Here is an 18,586-nt window from a genome sequence, read left to right as displayed (position 1 = left end):
CAGCCCCGTGATGGAGGTTTGGAGTGATGTCGTCAGGAAAGTGGAGTTAAGCGGGCCTTTGGCCAAAGTGGGAGCCGTGGCTGGGAGTTCAGGGGAGGGAGAGCCTTCCAAGTGGGTGGAACGGCATGAGAACAGGCGCAGAGGAGCATTAGTAACCTGGCTGTGGGCAGCGGGCAGGCTGAAAACTGGGCTGGAACAGCCTGGCCACCTCGGGTGCAGCGAGAGACACGCACACCTACCGCCCGCTCACCCGCCGGGTCTCAGCTTAGAGGCCTCCCTGAGGCCACCACCCTGCCTCGGCCATCCTGCCAGGTGCCCGCCTGGTCCTCTGACAGCCCCCGTCTGCCTTCTACTGCCATTCACATGCATCCTGTGTGGCCGCCAGGCCTCGAGCCCTTTAAGGACAGAGGCCCACGTCCTCAGCACCCGGCTGGGCTCAGCGCCTGGCACTTTTAGGCGCTAGCTGAAGATTTGTGGGAGGTGGGAGGAGGGCATGGGAGATGAGGCGGGGCCAGAGAGGAGGTGCAGGGGGCAGACAGCCCTGAACTGTGATGGGGCTCAGACAGAGTGGGGCTCTGGTCCCGAAATCGCCACCTCCCCACCGCGGGCCCCTGGTCAGGCCACCGTACAGTTTGCTTCATGCTGTAAAGCAGGAGAAACTCCACCCACATTCTTTGGGGGTGGATAGGACACCCCACCTGAGTTAAATACAAATAAAGCAGGCAGATAAGAGCCGCGTAAAGGCATCGCAGGAACGCGGAGGCTGACTTAGAAGCTACTGTCACCGCACAGCTGAGGACCGTGGTCTCTGGTCTTTCATTTGATCTCTTGAGCCAGTCTCATTAGGCCTCATTAGGCTTGACGCCACAAGGCTCTGTCCACTGAGTTAATCACACCCGTCGGATTTCCTACAGATAAAGCGTGAGAGAGGACAGTTTGAAAGGAGAGCTTCTCTGTTTAGTAGTTTCCAGTGATACTGGTGAAAAAGAAGAAAGCAGAGGAAATACTGACCAATCGACAACTCTTACTGAAAGCCGCGTTTGGCGGGGGGGCCCCATAGGATGCAGTGTCCTTGTCGGAGGACACGGTCTGCTCTCTCCCGCCGCGTGGGGGGGAGCCCTTCCCGTGTGGCCTTCCGCCACCCGCTCAGCCCCCAGACCGCTTCCCCACGCAGGCGCAGACGGTGCCGCGTCGGTGGGCTGCGCGAGGGGGGGGCCCTGGTGTGGAAGCCTGCCCTCCCGCGAGTCACGGGAACAGGGATTTCAATTTCACCCTTTTTGTTGTAATTGGTTATTCATTCATTCAGCGTAGCAGCTGGAGCCGCTCATTTAGTAACAATGATCCTTATTAAGGGAAGCGAAGTGGGACACTGAGTGCCTGGAGACCTACGGTCTGCGTTTCAAACCTGAAGAAGAAGGAAGAAACTTCCTTCTTCCTTTCTGAACAGGTGTCCCTCGCTTACCATAGACCTCACACCAAGGGCCGGAAAGCATTGTCTTTCTCCGTTTGCTTCGTTCTCCGTGCGCTTGTCGCTCACTTGCCCTCCGTCTTCCCTGAAGATGCTCAGGCTGGTGGGTTACCCTCGGGCACGTCGCCTGCAGCAGCCCCTCTAGATCCTTCCGGCCTGATCCCACCTGGACCGGGGGATGGTTGTCATCCCCGATTTTCTGACATGTTTTTAAAATTCTGTGGTTTGGTGAATCCAAACCTTAATTAGTTTCCTGAGAATGGTGCATGGGAAGCAAATATTTTTTGACCAAGCATATCTGAAAATATCTCTATCCTGCCCTCAATTAACAAGGTGGCCAATGTACATTTCTTGGTTGGAAATAACTTTCCTTCAGAACTTTGAAGACGTTGCTCCATTGCCTTTACTTTGAGTGTTGCCGTGGCAGCCCAGGGGCCACTCTGGGCCACTCCCATCCCCTTGAGCTCCCGGGGACCGCCTCCCCGTCCCCGTGTTCTGAAACTCCGTGAGATGGTATCTGCGTGCTCTGTGGGACCCTTTCAGTCTGGAAATGCATGTTCATCTGCTCTGATCAATTTTCTTCATATATTTTAAGATAATTATTTTCTTTACTCTCTTTCTGGAAATCCTATTATACTGACCTCTTGAGGCCATCTTCTGATTTATCTTATCTTCCTTTTTCATATCTACATCTTTTGCTCTACTTTTTGGGAAATTTCCTCATTTTCTGTCTTCAAAATCTTCTCTTGAATTCTTAATTTCTGAATTTTTTCAATTTCTAAATCTTTTTTTTCAAATTGTCCTTTTTTATGCAGTATCTTATTTTTGTTTCTTTGATATCTTCCCTTGTCTCTCTGAAGATATTAGCAGTGATGTGTGTGAGTTTTTGGTGGTTTTGTTCTGTTTTTAATTATCTTCCCTGTTTGTGTCCTCCAAGTTGCTGTTTTTCAGCTTGTCTGCTGTGATTTCTGTCTTCGTATGTGTGGTTTTCCTCATGTGTGTCTGGTAATCCTTGGTTTTCTGATCATGTTTACAAGTGGGGGCCTAAAGAGCTGATTGGGGTTTTTGAGGACATAGAGCTTGGGGGCTCTTGGGTGCTCCGGGAGCTCTGGAGGCCGTTTAGTTGGAGAATCTGAGCCCAGAGGAGAGTCCCCAGCCTCCTCCTTGGAACGGGACCAGCCTGACCCCAGCACCCCCTCAGGGCAGAGGAGGCTGGGCGTTCAATCCACTTACCTTTCCTCTTCTCCGTGTGGTGGCCGCACGCTCACAGGGCCCAGTGGCCTTCAATCCTGCCGCCTTCTTCAGGACGGAGGGTGAGGCCACTGCCTAGTGATGCCAACCCTGGGAGGGGATTGGACATCGGGCTGCTTCCGGGGGAGTTTAATCAACCCCCTGTCCGGAGTATCTGGGCTTCCCCGGGGGCCAAGTGGGCCCATGCTCAGCTTCCCCACTGCCAGCTTGGCGGGTCTGTTTTCTGGGGCCTCTGCCCAGTCCTTTAACACTCGTCCGTCTCCTCTCCGGCTCCCAGAACTTGGGTCTTCTCGTCTTTCCTGTCGTTCAGCCCTTGTCAGCGTGTTCGTTTTTGCAGGGGGTCCGGGGAAGGAACAGAAGTGTGTGCCAGCACCGTCCTCGCCCAGGACCTGCTGACACTCCCAGGGCGCCCTGTGCCCGTCACGAGCACATCGTAGCCGCTGGTGGCCTCCCGTCTCCGTGTGCGGGCCCTAGTCAAGTAGTCCTCCTTAAAATAATCCCTGCGCGCTTCTGTGACGTCCCCGACTTGCCTTCGGCTGCTCACTTGGCTTTGCTTGCTCCTTCGAGGGATTCCTGGTTGGGGAGAGTTTAATAGCGCCTCATCTTGACTTATTGTGCTAGATTCTTCAGTGCTTTCTACTGCTATTTAATGCTTATTAGGAGCCAACAATTTATTTTCAAATTTGGATTATACTGGATCCCTGCTCAGTGAGCTGTTGATCTAAATTAGCGGGTAGTAACTCCTGTTAATTAGCTGAATCCCCTACCCCCTGTCAGGCCACTGTCATTTCATGAACATTACAGCTCTGCTTTGAGTCCATAACACTACCTGTTAGGACAAGTTAGCTCTTACCTTTTACTGGTTAACACAAGTGTTCTGTGTATTGTTGTAACAATGCCTTCTGGCCCTTGGCCGAAACTTTTGCGTATTGCCCTCTTGCAGACCTAGTGCAAATTAGAAAGCGGTTTCTGCCACCTCTGTTCTGCTCTGAGCCCTTCCCTTGGTGACAGTTGGCTGTTCAGCGCAGCCATATTCATCGTAGGGCAACGCCATGCCCTGAGAGACAGCCGTGGCCATGGACGCACGTGCAGGCCGCCTAGCAGCATCAGGCAGAGGCAGAGAGGCCTGCATGTGGGCAGCCCGTCCTGCAGGTGCCTGCACGGCATCAACTCACTTCTAGTGCAGGTTCTTCCCCGTCTTTTCCCACTTCAGCTGCTGTTACAGATGCCAGTGTTGGCCCAAGGCTGCAGGGCAGCCCAAGAGAGTCCATAGCAGTCGGGAAAGGTCCCGCCGAGCCGGCCGTCAGCCTGCTGGTGTGGACCGGAACCGGATGCTTTCCTGGGGTCAAGGGTGAGGATGTGTCAGTAACTCATCCCCTAAAGCAGGGGGGCAACTGCGGTCTGCAGGCCAGACCCCAGCCAAGGCTTGTTTTTTACTGTCCTCTAAGGATGTTTTTACTGTTTTAAAGGGTAGTTAAAAATTTTTTAAAAAGATGATAATGAGGGAGAGAAGGAGGAGGCAGCGAATGAGGAAGAATACGTAACAGAGCCTCGCGTGATGACAAAGCTGAGCTCGTCAGTGTCTGGCGCTTTACAGAAACAGTCCGCCAGCCCCTGGTCTGGAGACGCGACCAGCTTTGCCATGTTCCCTGTGCCACACGTGACCCCGGTCAGGGGACGCCTTTCCCGAGGCCTCGTCGACTTAAATATGTATGTGGCTACGTGTGTGGTTTCAGAAAGATTCATTGTAAATACGTGGGTCTGAATCACCATTCCTCCAGCTTGTGGCCTCCGTTCAGACTCACCACCACGACAGGTGGTGTCACGTGTGTCCGTGTCCCCACGTCAGCCTGACCCATCGCAGATTACATGCCGAGCCGCAGCTGGAAGAAACAGCAAAACGTGCTTCTGGACCCTCTGGCTCCGTGCAGATGCCATCAGGAAGGCGTGTGCGGAGCTTGTTTCTCTTCGCGAGCGTGAAATGTGAACAAAAATAAAACTAAAACGCACTCCTGAGAAACAGATATCCTTTACTGTTGATGAAAGCGTCACCAGAGAGAGGTTCCACTAAAACAACCAACTTTAGAATTAGATAGGCAATTTTTAAAAATCATGACTTTACCAAATATTCTCCCTTACTGTGGATATTGGCCAAGGTTTGGTCTTCATCCATCAGAGATGACAGGGCTCACCAGCCCCTCAGCCTTTCCCGTTTCACAGCAGTTTTAGTCGGCATACTCTAAAGCATCCACCCGCCATATCCAGGTGAATGTTCCAAAAACTTAGCTCTGATCCTGCCAAATAAGTCTAGGCAAGGGTAAGAAATTAAACCAAATAAGTAAATTACCAAACACCCTTTTTTGAGTCATTAATATAAAAGTCATGGAAAATGCCAGTTGTACATTTTTTTTGTTGTTCAACATATTATGCTATAATTCTCTCTGTGCTGTGGGATGTTTTTCATATTTGCCTTTAGTACGTTGGCAAATCCAGCATGCTCATAAACTGATTACTCCTCCAACAATGAAATATTATCCTTATGCTATCAAAAAGTGAATTGAGGATAGAACATTTGAGGGGTTGATCAGAAATAAAGCTTGTGAGGCCAGTTTAAGTCTCTGATACCCAATCTATGTCCAAAATACAACCACGATCAACATTTAATGTCCATCTTCAATGGCACCTGTAATTCACACAGTCAAGTAACCAACTTAATGCTCTATTCTTTCCTTTGATCTCCACTGTGACAGAATTGTCCTGTCACAGGATTCATCACCAGCTGGTAAAGCAAACTAGGCCTGAGGATAAGCATTGAAGTCAGACAGTACTTGGTAACTTCTTTTCTTTCTTTGCCGAAAAGTTCCATTTGTAGAAATAATTCAAATTATATAGTATTTTTTGTTCTTTGGATATTAGTTTGTAGAAATCCAGAGGTCAGCTTTAAGCCAGTGGCTTCATTTCTGTAAAAGTGAGAACTTAAAATGGAGCTCCAGCAAGAAGCTGGTCTTGAAACTTGTGAACTTGCCCCTCAGCTTATGAGAAGAGGGGGCTGCTATTGGGATCCTGAACTGTTGTCGACTGTGGATGTTTAAGGAAAAAGACTTGTCCAAACAGCATCGTAGCTGAATCAGAGAAAGAAGAGATGCTGAAAGACCATCTCTTAGCAGGAAATCAACCGATTCATCATGCACTTTTTGGAGGTTTAATCATTTGGGGTTTATCAGTGGGACCAACTGCTGCCTGGGTACAGCAAGGGCACTTGTATGGAATACGGGGATGAAATGAATGGTTAATTAGGGTATGAAACTTATTCTAAAATGGAATGCATTCAATTTACAATAAATACTCCTAAAACTACAAAAATTAAAAAAAAATAAGGAAGGGAGAGACAGGAGAGATTAATTCATAATAATTGACTTTATCAAGAATAGTCTAAAGAGGTACAGAATCTTTGAAATCCCTGAAAGTTGCCCAATTCCTTATTCTGGCTAATCTGTTCATTTCTGAGGTCTCACTTCTGAACATACCATGATTTTCCTTAAAGAGGAAGGAAAAGGCCTGCCCTTTTGACATAGATCTGGAAAGGCTTTAGAACCGCTGTTGCCCTCATAACACGGTTAAGCACCGGCCTGTGTTTCCTGAGTTAATGAGCTTCTGGCTCCTGCAGGGAGAAGCCACGCTGCCCGGCAGCCTGGCCTGATGCTCCCAAGCAGGTTGGGGCTGATCAACTCTTTATCTCCTTTCCAGGTGGGAAGGAGAGAATGAAAATGAAGTGGGCAGGTGCAAAGAGACCGGCAAAGTTCACGTGACCGTGGATCTCAAGTACTACCGACCAACTGAAGTGGTAAGAGTCTCGGCCCTGGCGGCAGGGCCACCCCCGGCCGCTGGCTGGGAAAATACTAACTGGACGTTGCAGCCAGGCTTCCCAGCTCTGCCCCGGGCTCTCTGTCGTCCCTCAGTGCGCGTTCCCCAAACCAGAGCCCAGGGAATTGAATTTGGGGTGTTATTCTCGCCACAAAATGCATTGCTGTATAAAGGAGAACAGGGTAACACACACCCAGGGAAAGAGCTGGTTTCAGAAATGGAGGCTCAGATCAAAGGCAGATCCCATCAAGGTAGTGGCCTGATTGATGGCTGAGCCCCGGTACCTGCAGGACGTCTGCCTTCCAAGGCCCCCCATGACCTGCAGGGTCTGGAGATCCCGGTGCACACGCTCACGTACACACACACACACATGCACTCACACACACCCACATAAACACACTCATATGCACTCACACATGCTCACATACACTCACATGCACACTCTCACATACACTTGCATACACACACATGTACTCATACACACACATACACATACATACACACACATTCACATGCACTCACACATGCACACACATGCACTCACATACACACGCACAGACCTGAGCGGTGTTAAGCCCTGCACACTTGTTAAGCCTCAGCTCAAGTACTGTCCTGGTTGTCAATCCTTTTCTGGCCGACATACTACCACCACTGAACTTTCTACTTTTTCCTTTGTATCTGTTGATACATTATATGCTATACAGAACTATATTATAACACCTATTATAATTTACTATACTCATCTGTTTACGTGTTTTTCTCCAAAGAGTTTCTCCAAACTCTTTGAGGAGAAGGACCTTTTTTACTATCTTAGATGATAAACTCAGTGCTTAATGATTATTGGTGGATGGGTGGATAAACGCATACATTTCTAAATACAGAAGTTCCTGTATATATTCAGACTTTTATTGAATGACTGAACATGCATTATCTATTAATTTGAGGGGTGAAAGAATCCCCCTTGTTGACAGAGGCATTTCTCTGACCCCTGCCCCTCACCCCGCAGTTTGCCGTTTGTCTTTCAATTTTATCGATGGTCCTTTCTCCACCTGATATTTACTTCAGTATTTTTAAAAACACGACTAGCCACTAATTACTAATGTTTCTTACCGTCCCAATCTGTAATAATACTTAATCAAATACTAAATTTTAAAATACAAAAAAATAAAAAGAAGTTCCTGTATAAAGAAATGACCTACAGGTTGTTTGAGCATTACATGCTCCTTTCCTAGATTTATAAGAACTTCTAGCTTGGTGTTGTCACTTAAATGTGGGCCACGTTCACTGTGGTGACAAAACTCAACGTTTTAAAGGTACCTAAAGGTGATAGAAAGCAGCAGCTTCAGAGAGAAATGTTCAAACGTGGTGGTTCCCGAACGAAATGTATATTAACCGTGAAAATAGAATCCTGGAACCTGTTTTACCTGTGTTTGAACCGAATTCCTATCTGTTGTACAACTTTCCGAGATGAGAAAAGCCACGGTGAAGAAAGATCGAAAGTGAACCTGTCACCGGTAATCACCCTTCAAACTGTCTTGTTTCAAACAAAAGAAAACACTTCATTTCATGCACTCTTACTCACAGGAGCGAATAAAAAGGAGAGGAAATCGGCAGTGCTTGGTGACTGGGGCTGTGCAGTCTGCATTGTCCTGGCCGGGCGGGGCCGGTCTTTGACACAGTGAACAATGGTGCTGATGGGGGTGGGTGTGGCCAGCAGAGGATGTGCTGGTCCCAGGGAGGGGACACCAGCGCGCTCCTGCTGACACAGCAAGGAGACCCGGCTGTGGAGCCTCCCACCGGGCCCACAGATGGGTCACGGGCTCTCGTTTTCCTGGGACATAAACAGGCAGCTTTTTTTCTGTGCTCGCGAATGAAAACTGTCATCTCAGAGTGGAAGACGGACGGAGCCAACCCTCAACCCCTGTAACAACTTCACCGTGGCCCTTCTCGTTTCCAAAGCTAGGAGGTCGTTAAGAACAGCTTGTCTGTCAACCTTCCTTGGGCACCGTGTGGGGTTGATAAGGACCCTTGGGCTCACCAGACGGTTCTTGAAGTCCCTGTGGACCCTCTTTCCTGGCGAGGCTCCGTCCTTTTGTTCTGGCCAGTGTCCCTGTCGTACCTGTTCTGCAACTCTGTTTGCACAAAAGGTGTTTGAACGTGAGGGTGCCCTCCTGTTTCCTAGGCTCTTCTCTCACCCATCGAGCTCTCCCCACCACCCGGACGGATCCCCTTTACTGCCTCTGGTCTTGGATTTTGAAGCCTGCGGTAATTTTGTCCACTCCACTCAGCACAGGGCTCTGTCGGGCAAGCCTTCTTGTGTGGTGAGGCTAAACTTTTCACCTCGTTCCTCAGAACAGCAGTTTTCCCGGAACTTGGATCGGCTTGACAGCCTTACCTGGAGTTGCCTCGGGGGTGACGGTGTTCCTCCAGGTGAAAGGGGATGAGACCTGGAGCCCGCCTGCGAGCTTGCACTTGGGTCTGTGCCGTAAACAACACACCCAGGGGGTCGCTGGCACGAGGCCTGAGAAGCACTCGATGTGGGGAGACGTGTAATTCTCCGTGTCCAGCTGTGTCCTTTCCTTTTCTGTGGTCAAGTCCATCTTCCAAGTACCACAGCCTCCTTCTCATCCTTCCTCACTTTCTAGAAAAGCTTGTTCTCCTGATCAGCTCTCATCCTGTGTCTTCAGCACCTAGGACACCCCGGAGACAAATGCATAAACTAGATCTTCTTAGAGTCCAGTGGGTCCAGAATGATCGAAAGAAAAAAAATGCCGTAAAGAAAATTTGGGGGGAAAAAGCAGGTCATAGAACACCGGTATCCTAAAGCAAGACTAAAGGGAGATAAAGATTTACATTGTTTTCTGAATGAGATTCAGACCAAGGCAGGCTGTTTACGCAGCACAGGCCAGCGCTGACCCCAAAGAGGCCGCCAGTGATTCTGTACAGAGCAGACCTCCCAGCCAAAAACCTTTCCCTCGTTGATTTTGTCGCCACAAAATCTTTGGTCCTGCTTCTGCTCCAGAGTGGAAAGTCCTGAAAGTTTTTGTTCTGAGCTTAGGACTCTGGCGTGCAGTTGAGCTTAGCGGAGTCCTATCTTCTGGTTCCCTCTCTGGACACCTCTGGGCTTCCCTTGAATGTTTAGGAGTTTTACTGCTGTGGGGAGCTTCATCCTGGAAATTGGACTTTACATTTCCCATTGCCCCTGAATCCCAGCATTGGTGATGGCAACACGAACACTTGGGTCCTGTACCTCTGTCCCCTCTGGCGTTTTCTCTGCCTGTACGTGTACGCAGAGCCCTGGCATCGTGCATTTATGTGTGGGGAAGAAGCGGGGTTGGGCTTAAGGCCAGACGGCCTGAGTTACCAGATGTGTGAACTCAGGCGTGTTACTTCTCAGTGTCTCTGTTTGGCTGTCTTTAAAGATGGGATTAATAGTCAAACTTCTTTCAAAGAATTGCTGGAGAATTAAGAGAGTCACTTACACAAAGTGCTCATTAGAGCAGTGTCTGGCACGTGGTAAAATACCAGTATTGATGCTGTTATTGTTAGTTATTCATTCATTCAGCAAATGTTTACCAAACCCTGTGTTAGACCCTAAGAATTCAGCATGGACGAGACAGACACATGCGGCCCTCGTGGAGAGTGTGGAGAGGAATAGGTCAGTTACTCAAGTCGAGTGCCTTTTGAAAAGTAGAAGGACGTCACTGGTGAAGTGTATGTATTAACCACTAAAAAGTCAATAACATGGTATAATCAGGGCTTCTAGCAAACACTAATAGGTACTCTGATTTTTTTATTCTTGTTTTATCTTGATTTTTATCCTTTCTGACCCTCTTTCTGAAGATTCAGTAGCTATTCAGTGGTATGGAATTGTCATGTAAATAGGAGAAAATTAACATTGACCTATTACTTAATTTAAAATAATAACGAAGATGTCTTCTTTTTCGTTTGAGAATTTTTAACTTGGAAAATTCACAAAGGTTGGATTAGGAAGTATTCATCCTAATGTGCCAAATTTAATGACACCAAATGTTCAGTTCACTTAAAAAAAAAAAAAAGCTGAGATTTTTTTTTTTTCAGTGAAACAAACAAAAAAATTGCCTTTTTTCTGCAGAGCATTTTAGGAAGTGGCATGGGAAACACATTAACAGACCGAAATTGAAATCACCTATTTTCCATGAAAAATGTCTTGATTTAAACTCTACTGGGTGATGGAACTAAGTTTTTCCTTGCTGTATTATTTGTCTTTAACATTCGATTTTCTTGCCATTGTATTTCTAATGTCCTCAGCTGTGATTGGCTTTTGCTTTCTTTGCTTAGATACTTAATGTTTATTCGCATTCTTTATAGATATTAGAAAAAATTCCTGAGTTAAAATCTAGAGCTGGGAAAGCAGTAACTTCAAAGAAGGCCAACAAGCTAGTTAAAGCAACACCTTCCTTCAGTAAAAACATGTGGCCTGTTTCTAATCAAATTACCATATGCTCGTTGAGTTGTCCCCTCTGCAAACTTTTCCTAATATTTTTCTGTAAATGATGTTAAGTTAAATGGCCCATAATTGCTTGTTCTATCTCATAGCCCTGTTTAGAATAATGCTGGGTAACACTTTCCAGACCTCAGGAATCTGATCTGTCAGCAGAGGACTTGTATAAATACCAGTTAGAGCTTCGCCCAGCGCCATCCTGGACACTGGGGGTCTTGAAACGGTCCCTTCTTCCCCCGTAGCTGTTCTCACCCCCTCGCACACGTCCCTGCCCTTAGCAGGAAACTGGACCCTCCCTTCCCCGCGGATCCGTCTCCTCCAGCTCTGCCAGAAGCGCCCATCTCTCCCGGTCGGTCCGGATCCTTCTGACCTCCAGGGCTCTAATCCCACCCCTACGCCCCTGCTTTCCTTTGTTCCTCGTCTGGATGGTGGGGGCCAGGCGGAGAGGGGGCAGACACAGCAGTGAAGGGCGAGCCCCTCTCTCTGCTCCGGGACCTGGAAGAGGAGAGGCCGGGCTCCTTATTCTGTAAGCGTCAACTTGCAGGCCCAGCGTTCTCTGCTTTTATAACTGCCCGAGCGCAACGGCGTGGAATGCTGTCACAATGCTTCCTCTTTTGTAATTATTCTCTGAACTTCTCACTGCTTGTATTTTATAAATAGTTTATATCTCTAAATCACTGTTTATGTATTGTAAGCCTCCCTCTTCGGCTCCTCGTACTAATCTTTCTATCCCTCCTTAATCGCGCTGGCCTTTCCTGCCCTTTTCCTTCCTTGAACTTAACCGAGAGAGCTGTAGTTTCAGTCTCTCCAGTTGAGTCTCAGCTATTCCACAGTGCGGCCTCCATGCTTCACAGGACCCCGTACAGAACCCCCAGGGTGGGTGACATTCCTCCTAAAGCCTGGGCTCTTCCCTCGGCTCCTGTCCCCTCAAGAGCGTTTACGTCTAATGAAATAATAATTGTGTCCCGACCATAATGCCCCCGACTTCCTCCTGTTTTTCCTTGAAGGGTTTATGATTAGATCCAGATTAGAATGATGCCATTAAAGACTTAAATACCTCGGTGAACATACATAACTATATACCTTCCCTTATATTAAAAAAAAATTTTTTTTTGTTTGCATCCAAAAATCTCCCTGGTAGCCTTAATGTAGATGCTTTCATTCCTTGTACCAATAGGGAATTCCTATAAAATCTGTACCTTTGTTCCAAAAAAGCTGAGCAGGTAATGACTACCCGCATTTGTAATCATAGTAATGACCTCTTGACATCTACAACATAAATTCCAGCATCTTGGAAGTGTGTTGTAGCCTCTGCAGCTACTTTCTTTAGGAAGAGCAATCTGTTCCCGAGCTCAGCCGCTACCTGCAGGGGCTCTGGTCACTCACAGGAGAGAATTCCTCCTGGAGATGCGACCAGCCACTCTCTCTTCACTCTCATCTCCGGCCACTGGCATCTGTATTCCAGAATTTTAGGAATCCCTATTTGCTGTTTGTTTGTTTCTTAAATCAGCAGTGCTGTTCCCGTTGTATCAAGCCATAATTATCTTCTGAAATAACTGTAATTCAGAAGGCTTTTCATGGAGCTTTCATAGATAACACTACCTGTGTTTCCTTCTTCCACCTGTTCTGCTCTATGCGTCCGACAAGGCTCATAATTCCTTAGCATGTCTTTCCTAGCACAGTGTTCACTTGTGGACACTAGCTATTCTGGGTCCCCCAGAGCTCCGTCCCTGTCTGTCTGCACCGGCCTTTCTCTTCCCGCGAGGCCTCCTCTGGCTTCGCTTCCACACCCCTGGCTCAGGGCAGACTGGTCTCCTCACTCACCGTCACATCTGCTGGCACAGTTGAGTGCTCACTTGACTGCTGTGGTCGGAAGCCTCCGAGCTGCTCCCCACAGCTGATGGTCTTGCTTCCTAACTCGGCAGCTCTGCTTGGCCTCCTGCACAGTCACACCTGATGTGCTTGGCCTGCTGGTGAACACCCAGCTCCTCTCAGCTGCTGTTCCAAGCAGGCGCTGTACCTAATAGCCAGATCCGGTTTGTGCATTTTGTAATGCAGTCCTAAACTAAGAAACGGGCCAGTGACCAGGTACTAAAAGATTCTGCAGTTTTTAGGATTCGTTGTAGGAATCCTTCAGTGCATTCGTCACATACATTTAAAATATAATTCTTATTTACCTTCAGCTTCTCAGAAGGTATATCAGCACATATAGAGTATCCCTATAGGGTTGAGGCCTTAGAGATTTAATTCGGAAGGAATGTTTATTGAATTCCTACTGTGGAAGTGAGTCCTCGTAGCAGGTGGGTGAGGGAAGGCCCTCAGCCGGCAGTGAGTCTCCCTCAGGGGAGGGTCGGCTCGGCAGCTGCAGGCTGGGCCAGGGCAGGAGCAGTGGGGCGCTCACTGGACCAGGCGGTGGCGGCCAGAAGAACAGTGACAGGCGCCGTGATGCTGCAGAGATGGAGAGCACAGGGTCAGGGACCAGATCGGGTGGTGACGCGCAGGTGGTGGGAACTGGGGTGCCGTCTCCCCGTCGGGGACCTGGGGACAGGACTCCCGTCGCGGGGCAGGGGCCTCAGGGCCTCGGGGCGCTGGTGGCCTGGTGTGGAGGAAGGCAGTCGGGTTTGGGGCTACGTGTACGTGAGGCGAGTTGAGGCCCTGAGAGGGGCATTTGGGGCGGGGGGTCGTGAGCCGGAGCTGGTCCCCGGCCAGGCAGCTTTGGACGCAGGAGGTCAGAAACTCGGTCTGAGGAGATTGGTTAAGAATTCATATATTAAACATTTGTGTCCGAGAGTCACGGGGCCGGACCAAAGTGTTCCCCACCCTCCATCACGAGCGCCTGCCTTCGAGGCTCCTCAGAGGCTTAAAGGGCTGATGCCAGAGAGTTGACATGAACTGGAAGGTGATTCCTGCCTCAGCTCAGGCAAACTGCGTTTCAGGGATAAGCAGAGACCTAGTTCCGAACTGAAGTGCCCTGCAAGGCGGGAGGCGAAGCATCTTGGTTCATAAGGGTGGAAGGCTCGTCTGAGTATAAGGTGCTTTCATTACTGTCATCATTGTAATTATCGCCATCAGCAGCATCGTACAGGCCTGTGAAGCCATTAGTTATCAGAAGACATCTGAAAGCCTTCCTCGAGCTCTTCAGCTCCTGATGCTTCCATGTTTTTCAATGTCTTTGGTTTTGGCCCCGACAGCTTCGGGCAGAAAAGGCCATTTGCTGCTTAGCGTGGCCAGCTCTGCTTCTTGATCCTATGGTGGAGCCGACGGTCCTGGTGAAAGGTGAGGAGGTGGGTTTCCCCTCAGATTCTGCGGAAGTCTGTTCCCAGAGGCTGTTCCAGGCCCCGGGATCCAGCACGTTCCGGGGCGACCCCCGGAACTTCGGTATCGCTGACGGGCTAGAGACCAGCCGCCATCCGTCACTTCCCTGCCCCCTCACCCTCCTCCTCCCGCAGAAATCTGCCCGCGAAAACCCGTCTCTGTGCTTGCTTCTCAGAGGCGGCTGGACATCACTTTTACAGCCGAAAGTCTATGTTGGTTTCCTATTGCTGCTGCAACAAACGATCACAGAGCGGCTGAAAACTGCACACACGCGTTGTCTTACGGTTCCAGAGGTCGGAAGGTGAACTGAGTTTCACGGGACTAAAATCAAGGCACTGACAGAGCTGGGCTCCTGGAGAGGGCTCTACTGGAAGAAAATACTGAATTACTCACTTTGACCCGTTGCTGGACCACAGTGTCTCCTGCTGTGTGGAAAACACATTATTAATCACCTTGAGGAGGAGGAAGAGTTGGAAGATTCTAGTTAACTGTCAGTTTAAGGTTTCAGACACACCCTCAAAAAACACAGTGAACGTGCACCTGGGCCACCGCAGACAAGGTCCAACCACACATACGTCTGAGGGAGCGCCAGGCGAGGGCACGAGAACAGTAGGATCTGGGGGAGATTTGTGGCTTTTTAAAAAGAGACCCAGAGAGCGTTCCGGGTTGGGGATGAAGCAGTGGCACCGCGGAGACGTGGTGCAGGGACCACGTGGTCTCCCGTGGAGACGCCGGCCCCGTGGGGATGCTGGCGCCGGGGCCCCTCCCAGGCTCCCCCGCGGTGCATCCTCCGCTGTCTGGGCAGCGCTCGGCCCTCCTCCCCTCTCTTCTCACCCTCTCCTTCTTCCTGCATTTTGACCTCTTTTCCTTCCTTCCTGCTCTTGCTGTTGTGAGTCTCACAACCAACCAGGAGTCATCCTTAAGCCCTACAGAGTCCCTCTGCCTCTGAGATCACCCACCTGTCCTTTGACAGGTGTCTTCTGACCACTGACCAGTCACACTCTGAGGCGTCCCCTTAACCAGTTCCGTTAAGTTAGTTAAACACGGTTCTTGGTGGAGACTGACTCTTAAACAGTTCGCAGCTGTTGTGATTCATGGGCAATGTCGGGAACAGGGAGGACCCTTCTCTCCTAAGACAGGGATTTGTTAATCTCATAAACATGGGTCCTTAACAGTCGTTCCAAGAAGATCAATCTAAATACGCTTTTATTCATTTTTTTACATATTCTTCGACTTTATAATGAAATGTCTCCCTATTTTTCAGGGATTTTTGTTGAGAATGAAATTAATTCTATGCAGAGTGATATTAGAAAGGCACGGTACATTTTAAATTCAGATTGTTTCTATTATTTTTGGAAAATAGGTCAGCAGAGGAAATGGGGCAACTGTGATCCTCTAAAACCACAGTTGAACTTGGGGGAATATGTCGAGTTTTCTCTAAGGCATGTTAAGATGTTGAACAGAAATATTCGATTTAGTTTTAGTTTTGTAAGGTTAGGCTTACAAAAGTAACCTTAAGACACTAACAGTGTCTTCCTCTTTGTGCACCTATTTTGGTGAAAATTTCAGTCAAATGTATTGAAGTAGGCTTTGGATATGCTGTCCAAAACAGGTATCCAAAATAGTTTTTATTACTGTTACATTTCCCAGATGAAGAGGAGTGACCTGATTGAGGATGGCTCTCTTGCTAAAAATGTTAACTTACAGTGACAGTGTGAAGAAATCAGAATTCTAACGGCTTGTGGATCAGATCAATAGGAAAAACAAGAGAGAGAGAATGTGGGTCAGAACAGTTGTGATTTTCCTCTGAGGTCCTTGTGCCGAGTGCCGCCCGCTGAAGTGAGAGAGGAGCCGTTTTCACAGCCTGGCTCATCCTTGGACGTGGCCTGCATGCCCGTGGATGTGGCGCCTGTTCTGGGGGTCCGTGGACGTGGCCTGCATGCCCGTGGACGTAGCGCCTGTTCTGGGGCCCGTGGACGTGGCGCGCATGCCCGTGGACATGGAGCCTGTTCTGGGGCCTGTGGACGTGGCCTGCGTGCCCATGGACATGGAGCCTGTTCTGGGGCCCGTGGACGTGGCCTGCATGCCCGTGGACGTGGTCTGTCCTCGGGTTGGTGAATATGACATGCTCTCTTCGTGAACCAGCCCCTCGCAGCTGCCCTACAGGTGGGGTGGCTGCCGCTGCCTTGGCATCGTCTCCTTCCCCGGCTGCTCAGGGAGGCCGAGCAGCCAGGGGTGGGGACAGAAACAAACAGCCCTGGGGTGGGCAGCGAGAGCCTGGCCTGGTCACTGCGTGGTGCTGGGCGACCACACCCCGGCCCCGAGGGCATGAGGCCAGCTCAGCACCCACTGCAGTGAAACCAGGACGGCTTGTCCCATCAGGACAGCGGTGGCCAAGGCCACGGGGCTAACTGTTGGTTTCTTTAACATATTTACCAAAAGGCCGGCACTTCCCTCCTGACATCGGGTTTGTCTGGCTAAACGTGAAACAAAGCCTTTGCCTGTCCAGTGGGAGCGTCCACCGAGGTCACGTTTCTTCCCGTCCAGCTGCCTCACATCCGAGTCTGGATCCTACATAGTCTTGTGTTCACAGCTTCATCGCTCTGGGGCAAACACAGACCCCACGGCCGTGGCTTTCGGCTTTCTTCAGCAGGAACACCTTTGCACACATGCTTAGGTTGACGTCAGTCTTCCTGACTCAGGTGCCCCGCTCCTCGGCTGCCCTCCCCGACCCTGGCTAAATAACGTTTAGGTTGTTCTGTCCCCAGCCTCTGCTGAAATCCAAACCAAACCATCCACTGCCTACTAGAAATACTCTCCTTTCCTTGTCTGCATTTTTCATGACGTTGCTCTATTTTTTTAAGTAATTCAACCTCTTTTCTGTCTTTCTTCCTCATCTTTATAATTTTTCCAGGCAGCTGGACTTTATTTCTGATACCCTTATACTTTATGGTCTGTATCCCAGGCTCAAAAGTAAAGTGTGTATTTATTTTAAACGTGAGTCGACAATGTCATTATTTCTCCTGCATCTTCTGTCTGTGTGACATTTTGTGCCCTGACCATCACGTAGACAGTAGGTCAGGGTGTGGTTTTTGCAGGTATTGTTCATGTAAACCACTGGCAGTGGTTTTAGTTTATTCATCAAAAGGAAACAGCGAGGGGAAACACTGGGGTCAGATACATAGGGGTTAAGATAGAAGGCGGCGCTTGAAAGTGGCGCCTTTGGCTTCATCTTCATGTTCCCCTGACTCAGCATCCGTTTCCCCGTCTTCTGAATGAAGGTGACTGTGCTAAACTACACAAAAGTGCTGGGAAGGGAGCTTAGCATGTGTGAAGCAGCTTGAGATCTCACGACCAAAGATACCGTATTAGTGTAAATTGCTGCAATTGTTTTCAAAGGAAACCCCTCAGACCGGACTCTGGATTCACCTGCCTGCGTTAGTCAGCACCCGCTGCGTCCGCCGGGAGCCCCGAGCCTCTCCCCTCTTGGAGGTGCCTGTCTCGGTCCTAGAGTCCGTTTCTGGGAGTCGGAGAGAATCAGAGTCGGTCCCCGCCCTGGAAGTTAAAACAGAGGACACGTGTCAGGTGTCCGCCGGCACTCAGGTGGGGGAGGGACGGGCGCAGGTTTGCAGGGCACCTGCTGTGGGTGACTCCCCAGCGGATGCCTGCCGGCTGGCACATCCTGTCACCCTGGACGCTCACGATGGCGTTTGTGAAGCCCTGTTAGCAACCCCTCCACCCAGCTGGTCCTGTGCGGCCGGCACACTGCACATAGTCCCACTGAAGAACTTTCCAACTTCCCCAGGGCACCTAAGGGGTGGAGACCGGGGCGCGTTGGTGGCCGAAGCCTCGGGTGAAGACAGACCCAACGCACAGAGATAAGCGAGGTGGACTGAATGTGTGAAAATGGCGAGGAATACCCCAAACGTGCAGGCTGTGTATGGGGCGGGTTCAGTGCAAACAGTGGCCGAATGGTTTTCTCCACTTACTTCCCAGCGATGCTCTCCTTCCGGGATAAAGGTCAGCGCCATCGTGGGTGTGCGAGTGTCCGTGTGTCCTTAGAGAAGTGACCGGAGACCACGTAACAGTGAGGTCTGTGCCCAGGTAGGAGTGGCAGGCGTGCGCAGCTGGGGGCCGCCTGGCCTGCAGGGCTCAGGCCAGGTGCCCTGCAGTCTCCAGAAGGCTGCCCAGAAGTTAACTGTCTG

At 49.7% G+C, this 18,586-nt stretch overlaps 1 protein-coding gene across 1 annotated transcript in view; it reads left to right on the top strand.

Annotated features, from left to right (window-relative positions):
• Positions 1-18,586, top strand: part of GMDS (GDP-mannose 4,6-dehydratase) — a 479,713-nt gene that overhangs the window by 406,426 nt on the left and 54,701 nt on the right. Inside the window, exon 9 of the mRNA XM_061194771.1 lies at positions 6,467-6,563. Within this exon, the coding sequence (XP_061050754.1) occupies positions 6,467-6,563 (97 nt within the window). The remainder of the gene's footprint in view (positions 1-6,466; positions 6,564-18,586) is intronic.

The sequence above is a fragment of the Eubalaena glacialis genome, chromosome 7, assembly GCF_028564815.1.
Source record: "Eubalaena glacialis isolate mEubGla1 chromosome 7, mEubGla1.1.hap2.+ XY, whole genome shotgun sequence".
NCBI classification, from domain to species: Eukaryota; Metazoa; Chordata; class Mammalia; order Artiodactyla; family Balaenidae; genus Eubalaena; species Eubalaena glacialis.
Note: the sequence above shows the minus strand (reverse complement) of the source record. Positions and strands in the feature narration are given on the sequence as shown.